Source organism: Euprymna scolopes, chromosome 16 (genome assembly GCF_053919585.1).
Source record: "Euprymna scolopes isolate OS-2025 chromosome 16, ASM5391958v1, whole genome shotgun sequence".
Lineage (NCBI taxonomy): Eukaryota > Metazoa > Mollusca > Cephalopoda > Sepiida > Sepiolidae > Euprymna > Euprymna scolopes.
The window spans coordinates 57,571,243-57,583,120 of record NC_136497.1 but is presented as its reverse complement, the minus strand read 5'-3'; the positions used below and the strand labels follow the sequence as shown (position 1 = coordinate 57,583,120).

At 34.3% G+C, this 11,878-nt stretch overlaps 1 protein-coding gene across 3 annotated transcripts in view; it reads left to right on the top strand.

Moving 5' to 3' along the window:
• The first annotated feature begins 924 nt into the window (after positions 1-924).
• LOC145295986 (heparan sulfate glucosamine 3-O-sulfotransferase 5-like) overlaps positions 925-11,878 on the top strand; it is a 316,089-nt gene continuing 305,135 nt past the window's right edge. For 2 of the 3 annotated variants that reach the window (XR_013869932.1, XM_080141930.1), the window contains exon 1: positions 925-1,910. Coding sequence is in view for 1 of the 3 variants with exons in the window: in XM_080141930.1 (XP_079998056.1) it covers positions 1,905-1,910 (6 nt within the window). In the remaining 2 variants the exon portion in view is untranslated. The remainder of the gene's footprint in view (positions 1,911-11,878) is intronic. The other variant, XM_080141931.1, reaches the window with a different exon arrangement.

Genomic DNA, 11,878 nt, shown 5'->3' with positions numbered 1-11,878 from the left:
AAAAGGAAGCAGTTTGGATGCTTTTCAAAAGTTGTCGTGATTGAGAACATCAGTGTTTTGCAGTAAGGGAACCTCAGGCGACCTAATCCCCCCTCTCCAGAAGGAATCGCCAATGTTTGGCGTGATAACCTTTTGGAGACGAACAGAATTTTGCACTACTTTGATATTGGACTGAAAGTTTTCTGCGATATTCTCTCTCTCTCTCTCTCTCTCTCTCTCTCTCTCTCTCTCTCTCTCTCTGTTCGAATATTGGCATACAGTGGTGTGCAGAGGTTCAATGATGCCCTGGTGATGAACGAGGTTAACTCCTTGATTTTATGCTACATATATTCAAGTATAAGTCCTAGTAGTGAAAAATGTGAGAAAGGTAGATGGTTTAAATACGATTGGATGTCTCATTAATTTGGATTCTCCGTCATCCCCCGCACACTTTGCACGTCAAGTTGGTGTAACACAACCTTTTTTATTACCTTCAATTTCGCCCCGGTATCGACGTTATGCCTAATCGTAACTAACTAATCGAAGCAAACACCTTCTTTCCTTTATTTTGCTCGTTATTTCTATAACCCGATGTCTGTCTGTCTGTCTGTCTGTCTGTCTGTCTCTGTCTCTCTCTCTCTCTTTTTGGCTGGAGACTTTCTATTTTTTCTTGCTTTCATTTTACACACAACTTCCCTCATCTTCTTTCCCTATCAACGTCATAACTCCCTTTTCCCCTAAATGCTTCTCCTCTTATCGTGCCCCTAGCCGCCGCCGCCGCCGCCCCCGCCCCCGCGTCTCTCCTCCGGGTCTATTAATCGTCATCACCAGCATCAGCAACATCGCCTACACAACAACAATTAGAACCTGGAATTCTTCTTATCTGCTACAGTGCTACACACTTCTTTATTTTCTCCTCCTCCTCTTGCTCCCTCCATCTCCGACTCTCCTCCGCTACAAAATAAAAGCAGCAGCAGCCGCCAAATAATGGTGAAGCCGTTTAGATGTATCAGAACGCACTAGAGAGCAACAAGAAGCGAACACGGTAGTGCCGCTACTTTTAGTAGCACTCGTTTCTAGTTGGGCCGCGGAACAGTTCTTCCGAGTAAATATAAAGACTGATTCTTCGATTTTGTATTTTAGATTGTTTGTTTGTTTGTTTTCGTAAATAACAGACGAACACGTGCCATAACAATTACCAAATAACATAGCAATTCCGTCACTGAGTTTGTGGATATAAGTTTTTGAAAAATAATATATAAAGCAACGCAACTTTTAGATTTGTAATTGTTTACTTTCTGGCAAGTTTACGTCTTTTTAAGCTCATCTCAATAATTGCTATCATCTAGAGAAGGAAAGACTTTTTGTTCTTTTCGGAAGTTTCATTCACTTTTTTTTTTTTTTTAAGAAGGGGGAAATCGCTACTTCAAAAAGTATATGTATTCATATGCATCTATATAATAACATGGTGAAATCCGACAAGGATTTCGAATTAAACAGATAAATCTCCTTAAAAAAAAAAAAAAAAAAAAAAAAAAAAAAAAAAAAAAAAAAGTGGAAGAAAACGGACTTTTTGGGGATATATTTATACACCGAAAAGGAAAGAAAGAATAAAACCAAACACATACACGAGAGAGAGAGAGAGAGAGAGAGAGAGAGAGAGAGAGAGAGAGAGAGAGAGAGACTTTTATTGTGTTATATAAAACTTATCTTTTTTCCCTTTCAATTTGGCAAACAAACCAGAATTAATTCCCACATTTCATATTTTATTTATTTACTTATCTTTCTCCATCTCTGCCTCTTCCCCATCCTTCTCTCTTCCTTCCTTTTTCTTCGACAAATTCAATCGCGAATGGATTTACGCTCGCTCCGAAAGATTTACCCTTCATCGTTTTATTGTTGTTTGTTGTGAACAACACCAGGAAATGGAGGTAAGTAAGGGAACGCTTTATTCTTTGAAAATATTTTTTCAGCTGTTTAGTCCGACCCCCTCCCTTTCGTGTAGTACAATTGTAAAATAAGGGTTATTATAAAATCACACCTATCCCCCCCCCCCAGTTGTATCCCTTTTTTTAGTCTTTTTAGATAATATTGCATTTCCTGGAATTTTTAAGCCTATTAACTTGCCGGTAAAGGTACAGATTAGTTAACAAAGGCTAGCTGCTCACCCCTCATGTTAAAAATGGGCTTCTAAGTAACGTTATTATTCAGAAACCCATTTTTATGATGGGAGAGGACTCTTTGTTAACTGTTCTCCATCTTCAGGAACTTGCCTCTTCACGAGGGCAAAATTAGAATAATGTGGGGAATATATCTAAATTTAAATCAGGTAAAAAAAAAAAATATGTAAAAGTTTCAGTATTAAGGGACTGCTCGACGACGATTCAACCATTTTTGTAAATTAAAATCGGAAACTTTAGGATCGATATGCATTTTCAAGTAAATTACAATTTATTTTCGGACTTGGAATTCAATTTAAAACTAGCAATAGATTCGGTACTTCTGCTGAATACTGACCGTGCTGAAATAACGTTATTATGTAGAAACCGATTCTTGACATGGAGAGGGGTTGCATTAAAAAAACAAAACTATTCGGTACTTACACCTAGCAATTTTATAAAAGATACCAGGAAACTTAAATTTAATATGAAATTCCTACTAAAAAAATAGCACAGCCCGTATTATGCACAAGTACCAGAATTTTTATTCATTATCCAATGAAATAGATAAGATGGCTAAAATATACAAAGTTTGGATTTTGAGTTTTTTTTTACTAAAAATTTAGCGGTAAACTTCAAAAACAAAACAAACTATTTTTTCTCATGCTTACAAATAATGTTCTGATTGTTTAAAAATGATCTGCGACTATCGGCACGGTATCGGAAGCTTTAGAGATTATGCAGTAAGTCATAAGATTAAAATACAATTGGTTCGCACTTACGAGCAGGGATTTGTTTGTTAACCCTGTTTCGATACTGTACATTTTACAAAACATTTACGTGAAAAAGCGAACATTCCTCGTTAGTATAACAAAAAATTCTTTAGAATATTCGTTTAAACCGTGTAACTAGCTTTTTCCCAGGACACCCCCCCCTTTTTTTATTTTTCGTTATTCCAATCTTGTTTCTACAATTAGTATTCTCCATTCCGGTACTATACCGATAGTTATAAAATCTTTTTACATTTATCTGATAGAGAATATATATATATATATATATATATATATATATATATATATATATATATATATATACAAGCAGGCGATCAGAGTCGTAAATCACGCTTAAATATGATATTTTAATTTACACAGATTTCGTACATATTATTAAAGAGCCGATTTTGCATTGATTAATCTATTGTACCCAATATATAGTAGTGGCATCCTAAGCGTGTCCTGGTCGTAAAATACGCTTAAACATGATATTTTTTTTATTCAGACAGACTTCTATATTTATTGTTATAGGGTCAATATTCTATTGGTTATTTTGAGCAACCGTCAGATCGATTAGAAAATGTAACAGCTTAATGTACAAATGTATATTTGGGCATGCATACAAGGGCACTTTAAGTCGGCTTACGCCTGCAAAGTTCCAAGTTTTTTTTCTATTTTGACCCCCTAAGCAATTATTTTTATCGGCTAACGACAAAATCAAATATATTCTAGAGGTACAAAGTTTTAAATCTGTTGACAAAAAATTGACGGAGGAGTTTATTAGAGACCGTTCCTCAAACAGGCAGACAATGTTACTTTTACACACACACACAAACACCTTATATGTATATATGATTATTCCCCCAAATCTCTGGCCTTGATGGAAGGGAGACTAAAACTTGCTACTATGGTTTCAAATGATCTGAAATAAGATTCCAAAACTTCTCATATGTCATATCTCCCATCTTTTGGAAATAGGGTATGATTATGAATATCTCCAGTATCAAATAATCCTTAAACATTTTGAAATTTACTTTATGTATGAAAACCAAAGAGGGGCGATATAACATATGAGAAATATTTGGAATCAAGTCTTCTCTTGTTTTAGTTTCCCCTCCATCAACGCCAGAGGTTTTGAGGAAATAGCAAATATTTTGTAATTCATATGCAAATCTAGGAAAACAAATGACTATGATTGAAACATTTTTTTGTAAAAAAAAAGTGCCAAAAATAGGCTTTGGATGATGACTGATACCCTTTATGTGCGACCTTAAGGAAAAGTCACATAGCCCGCTACATAATTCAGGTCATTACCTTTCCAACGAGCCTTCATTTGTTAAATTACGATACATTGTCGCTGACATTTGAAACTCATAAATTTGCCAAAAAAAGGGGGTATATCTATACTGGTAGCAAAATAGAACATTGAAATGCTCATATCTTTGCTTCTATGGGACGAAACTACATGAAAATTTGCAGCCTTTTTGCAGATTATAATACTATTCTATGATTAACATTTTATGACAATTGGTAAAAAATAACCTATATTTTCAAACCAATAAAATATGCTCAAATTTGTCTACCTTTGTATATATAGTGTCCTGGCAGACGAGCTTCAGTTTTGCTGCTTCTCTTGTCTCCCCTGTGGTCTTGCCAGGTCAATAATTTATTAACAAATATTTTTTAAAAATAACATTTTATTTAATTATGCTTTTGCTAATCATCTTTTTTTGTGTGTTAAAACAACAACAAAAAAAAATGAATGTTATTTTCAATATGTATCACGAACGTTTTCGATTCTTCGTCGAATCATTATTGAAGGAAAAGGCAAATGAACGAAAAAGCCGGAGAAAAAGAATTTCAAAATATAGCCGTGAAACAGGCGCGGGAATTCAATTAAAATTTCTTGGAACAGTGTAAAAACGTTCTCTCGGCATCTTTCCGGTATCCTTTGAAATTTTTTGCCTTTCTTTATCCCTTTTTTTTATCATAGAAGACTCGAAAAGGTAAAGAAGATATGATTAAACAGGCAAAATGTTATTCTTTTTTTTTCTTTTTTTTTTTTTTACAATATTTGCTTAAATGAAAAAATGCCCTAATACACACACGGTAAAATTAATTTCCTAAACCGAACTGTGAACATTAACATCGAAATCAAGGCAAAATGATACTAGAACTTACATCTAGAATACTTACTTCAATTTTCATCAAAATCGATTATGTGATTTTATTTCTAGAAAATGTCTAAAATTAAAGGGTTAAGCTTGGGTGGTCTTAAGAAATTGAAATTCATGAAATCTTGCTTAATTGATGTTTAATGACTATAGTTCAAATTTAATGCAAATCTGAAATATTTGAATTTGTAAATGGATAGTTGTATTCATATTATACACCCTAAAAGACGTTAAAATATTAAAAAGAAACTAAAATTTGCGGAATAATTATTAATTGATGTCTGATATTTATTATTAAAATTTTCCCCAAATCGGAAGTATCTGAATTTTCCACGAAGGGCTTCTTTATACCATTTTGCACAATTCCAAATAAAACTAAAAATAACATACATTACGATCACTAACAAATTTATGATAGATTAAATTGTTTACGAATGAATCTTGTACATATAAATATATAAACATATACACACACGTCTAAATTTATATAAATATACTAGCAAGCCGCCCGGCATTGCCCGGTCGTAAAACACGCTTAAATATGTTATTTTGGTTAATGCAGCTTTCGTATTTATTATTATACTAGCAGTTCAGCTCGGCTTTGCTCGGGCCCTATGTACTGTTCATAACTTTGTGTGCATATGTATATATATATTAAAAAGTTTGACTCGTGTCCAGGTAGCCTACATCTAAAATTTCAAGTGTTTAGACTCAAATTTGGCGGAGGAGTTTGGTAGAGTCTGCAAAGGTCAACTCTTTAACCTCTTGGCAGCCAAACTTTCGCCCAAAAACTGATTAAAAAGCTTGCTGCATGTCTGAATACCCTTTATGTAAAATTTCAAATGTTTAGACCCAAAATTAGCTGAATAGTTTGCTAGAGGCCACAAAGGTCAGATCTTTTGAACTTTAACCCCTTCGCAGCCAAATTTTTGGCCGAAAACCGATTAAAAAAACTTGCACTACGTTTGAATACACTATATGTAAAATTTCAAATTTTAAGACTAAAAATTGGTAGAGAGATAAAAAAATTTTAAACTTTGACCCCAATTTTGACCCCTTAACATTTATTGTTTTGGGCTTAAATCAAATTAAAAAATTTGATCCATGTTCAAGGAACCTACATCTAAAATTTCAAGTGTTTAGAACCAAAATTGGCGGAGGAGTTTCAACGAGTTCTCAAAGGTGAAATCGTTGAACTTTGGCCCTTTGACAGCCAAAGTTCTGGTCAAAAGCCGATTATAAAAATATTTTCCCAAATCTCAATACTCCCTGTGTCAAATCTCGAGTCTGTAGACTGAAAACTGACAGAGTAGTTTGGTAGGGAAATGTACACACAGACACACACACCGACAATTTGACTTTTTTAGTTATATAGATGGGATCCAATATATAGTAATGATATAAAATGTAAAAAAAAAAAATAAAAAAAATGACTCGTGCGCCACCACAGAGAATCGAAACTAAAACGTTTAATTTATGATTTAGTTTTTTCTTTGACGTTAATGCCTGAGCTATGAAGACACGTGTTTTGCAAAGCTAAAACTAAAAAACGAACCAATAACTATTAGATTACGCATGCATATTCGTAATGCTGTCATTCGACCTGCACCTGGCAAATTCCATTTCTTTAATTTTCGCACTTTTGCACCGATTTTCCCTGGCTAAAACCCATATATAAAGTTTCGCATGGGTTCGAATACCCTATATATTACGTTTCATGTCTGTGAAACCAAAAACAGACAGAGGCGTTTGGTAGGCAAAACTTTTTAAACAAATATATATACGCATACATAAATATATATAGAAAGAGTTTCTGTGTTTACTACTATAACCTTTTTACGCAAATATTACGCAAGTATAAATCATGTAGAATATCTACATGAATATAATTACACGTAATGGTTAAAGATAATCATTCCATAAGAAAACCGAAAAAACTAATAGAGAATTTAATTAAAATGAATGTTTAAAAGGATATGCAAATTAGCTAGATCTTTTGCAGATGAATGCAATTCCACAATCCATATATAAGAAAATTGTATTTTCTTTTTAAGTAAATAGAAAAAAAAGTTTTAATATAGTTATTAATGCAACAAAAATAAAAAAAAACAACAAATTTATAGGAGTATAGGTAGATATACCTAACACACACACGTGCATTATATTTATGTGTGTGTAAAGTATGTGTGTGTGTGTTTATATATATATATATATATATATATATATATATATATATATACACAGGGTGACCCAAAACAAACAGAGGACATTCAATTGTTTTTCTGAGCATTTTACAGCCAACGGAGAGAGAAAAAAAGGCCAAATACTCTTGTGTTTTGATGTTATGTTTTGAATATAATAAACACGTTATGACCAAAGTTTCATTTCATTCGAACAAAACACTAAGAAACAGGGACTAATTAGAGTTGGGACCCGTTTTTTTTTATCACCCTGTATATATATCATCAGGTATACAAACTAATTAGAATGCAAATATATGACGTATTCATTATTTTATCCTGATTCGTTAACATCAGCTAAAAAATGGTCCCCCTGTGTAGATATGTTTCTGAAATTCTAATTTTATTATCATCCACAGTAAGGTAGAATATTCACATTTACCTGAATCTCTTCATCAGCGTAATGTTTTCCTATCAATACACTTAAGGTATTATAATATTCTATATAATCGAATCATCCAATAATTGCAAACATGAAATTAATGAAACACACACATATCTATAAGGACAAAAAATTACATTACTTATAATCAAAAGTTCAAAAATAAGAAATATAAGGGGGAAAAATGTCTTATTCTAGTGAGTATTTAAAAAAGATATTTTTAAAACTTCATAGAATAAGGAAAATCTTGATTACGGACTTGCACTACGCTAGATGATCTGAAAATCACCCCTTCTCAGGTGCATGATATCATAAAATACCTAGACACCCCAGAAGCATGTGTACCCGATCTCATTCCGGCTGTACTATTAAAACAATGTTCCGCTGAGCTTGTTCCAGCCCTCTCCAAACTTTACAAACGAATCTTGCTTTCCTGACTGCTGGAAAACTGCTTCTGTGGTACCAGTTTACAAGAATTCTGGCGAAAGAACTGACCCACTAAATTATCCCCCCATTAGCCTCCTCCCTCTTTTTGTCAAAATATTTGAGTCCATAATTAATCAAGCTCTAGTCCATCACCTTACAGCTGCTAAACTTATGTCCGACCAACAATATGGATTTAGGCAAACACGTTCTACAGCAGATATCCTAACTGCAATCTCTGAACGTATATACCATACACTGGAGAAAACAGGGGAGGGTAAGGCTTTTGACAGGGTATGGCACGATGGTCTTCTCAGGAAAATCAGATCATGCAGTATCACTCGACGAATACTTAACATAATTAAATCTGTCTTAAATAAGAGAAAAATCCAGGTTGTCCTCGACGATCGTACATCTAAACAATATGATATAAATGCGGATATACCTCATGGGTCGATCCTTGGACCTTTATTATTCGTAATATTCATAAATGACCTACCTGATAAAATTGTTTCTGAGATGTGTATATTTGCTGATGACACCACGCTCTATAACAGACACGAAGGGAAAACGAATGAACACATAACCAATGCAATGGCAGAAACATTAGAGGAATACCTCTAATCTGTAGTGGAATGAGGACAAAAATTCACATTAAATACTGCCATGTTCGAAAAAATACATCGAGAACATTGCCAAAGCTCCTGCGAAGCAGGTGGGCTCTCTCTACTGTGCTAGAAAGTTACTTGCGCCTGAAAATATCCTGTACACCTACAAGACAACCATACGCCCATGTATGGAGTATTGTTGTCACATTTGGTCTGGCGCACCTGCTACTAATCTCTCCCTCTTAGATAGTGTTCAAAAGAGAGTCGCCAATCTGATAGGTCCTGAACTGTCATCTAAGCTTCAGCCTGTGTCCCATCGAGCAAATGTTGCATCCCTCTGCCTGTTTTACAAGTATTCTAATGGTGGATGCTATACGAACTACTAGCCCTTGTACCCCCTCGATAAACCCGATAAGCAGCAAAATCCCACCCCTACACAATAGAGATCCCTAGATGTAAGAAAGCCTTCTACTCTAATAGTTTCTTCCCCAGAACTGCCAGACTTTGGAATTCTCTTCTGGTTTTCTGCGTCTCCTGACATGCAGAAGTTCAAGTGTAATGTGAACAGACATCTTGTTGCTCAACTCCCTACATAATATCCCTGCAACTCATATCCCTGACAGTAGCCCTCTAGATCAAAGTGGCAATGTGCCTTGATTGGGGTGAAAATGTTATAAAATATTTAAAAAAAACAATAATGTAAATTTTTATCTTTCAGCATTTTATTATGTTTTTATTAGTGTTGTATTCATAATATTTCACATCTTTTTATCAAGATAGTATCTAATATAATCTCTCTCTCTTTCTCTCTCTCTCTCTCTCTCTCTCTCTCTCTCTCTCTCTCTATATATATATATATATATATATATATATATATATATATATATATATATATATATATTAATGGATCGGCCAAACTTTCAAAGTAAAAGCTCGACAAATAACAATTTTTAACAAAGCATATGCATTTGTTTAGTACTTAATATTTAGCAATGAAAAGGAATTTAAACAAAAATAAACGTAGATTTACAGGACGCAATGGGAGCGTTTGTTTATATTCACCGGCGAAATTTTCGACAATTCCATCCAACGACAAAATCTGTTTCAGTTTGTGCGACAGGAAGAAGAATGGAATGCAGGAAGATAAAAGCATGGGAATAAAAATCCGGTTCGGAAACGACGAAGGATGAACAAGATCTTAAAAAAGAGGAATTTTACTACGAACGTTTGATTTTGTTCACTGATTATCTTGTAAAATGTCAAAAAGTCATGTTTGTGCCCATTTATTTGCCTCCCCCTCCAACGAATGAAAATTAAGATACAAGGTTGGATTTTAATGTGGGGATACGTAGCTCCATACCAATTAATACATAATAATAACAACCATAAACATTACCATCTGAAAATGGCTTCACGATAGTAATTGGAAGATTTTAAGAAAAAAACAAAAAACAAATAAACAAAGGAGAAGAGTAATTATTAATATTACCGACATAAAATTATTTTCAAGGAAAAACAGTTGGAAAATTATCCAAAAACTAGTTATGTTGTTTTACTTGCTCATTTGTGACCTATTTGCGTTCAAAAAAAATCACTAGAAGTTATGAGCCTTTAAAATTTGCGTAAATATTTCATTTAAAATAATTACATGATAAAAGATTTGTAAAAAAAGTGATCCTTGTGATATATTTACAAAATATTAGAAACAATTTCGATTGGAAATGGAAGGAGATGAGATCAAACAAAGGTTTTCGGATTTTTCTTTTTCTTAAAAAAAATGGTGGGGAAAAAGAGTTACTTATTCCAAATCAGGGTTCATTTGTAGAAAAAGGCATTAATTCTCAGTTTAGTTATATATCATACGGCATAATCACGTTGACACCGGTTCCTGTTAGATCACCGAAGTTAAGCAACATTGAGTCTAGTCAGTACCATATAAGTGACCATTTAGTAATCCTAGGCGCTCCATGTAGAAGGATGTCGACACCTCTTTGCAAAAAACTGCAAAATCTAACGTTGTCATCTCCTTTGACCGGGAATATACAATCGACTGGGAAGCGCTTGTGAATTTGAGATTACTATGAAGCTTCTTCCCTTCGAGGAAGTCGGTTCAACCCGTCTAGGGTAATGCCGCTTCAGTCACAGAGGTTATTTTAAATTTACAAACAACTTGTACTTAAACTATCATATATGTGAAAAGTTGCCATTTTTTTTTCAGAAAGAAGCTAGCTAAGAAAGAGGGATAATTCAAGTTTATAATCTCCCCGTTAAAGGTGTTTAATTATGAACTGGAGTTATCGTTCTTTCTTAGCTTGTTAGAAACAGCAGCGGCAGCCAATGTTGTTTTTATGCATCGACTCTCGATTGGACAAAATCTCAAATCAGCAGTTTTTTTTCAACGAAACACAGTACAAGAGATATTTATTTTCAAGTTTCGCGCGTACTATAAAATCCCAAGCACCCAACTTACTTCCTTTTTGTTCCAGTAGATTTCTTTCAGAGAAAAGTGTACATACGTCAGAATTGAGCCCATGAGCTTTGGGGTCGATAGGCTCTTGGCAGTAGCACGTATATGGCTTGAAACTTTCACGGATTTAACTAAAATACAGCACCATCAGATACAAACTGTTAACCTATATTCGACGCAATCACATCGGCAGACCGGTCTCATTAAATCATGAAAGTTAAGCAACGTTGAGCCTGGCAAGTACCAGGTGCGTGACTTTTGGGGAATATCAGAAGGTGTATGTAAAAGGACGTCGACACACCCCTTCAAGAACTGCAAAAACTTGACTTTATCTCTTTCCCTGATGAGGATATGTAAGCGACTGGGACTGCTTGTGAATTAGATATTCCCTAGACACTTTCTCCCTCAAAGGAAACCCATTCAACCTGCCTGGTTTGAGTACCGCTTCGGTTCGATCGATACTGTTAATCGGACTTTCACGCACAAGTTTGTACACGTACTCTCTAGCTGAAAAAAACACGCCGGATAATATAGGCAAACACACATCTTAATGCCTATTCTATTTATACATGCGTAAATGTACACGGCAACAACCGAAATGAATATTCTACTCAATTACATCTTACACGATAAACGACTCTTTCACTCGAAACGTTCCTTGAAAATTTTGAAT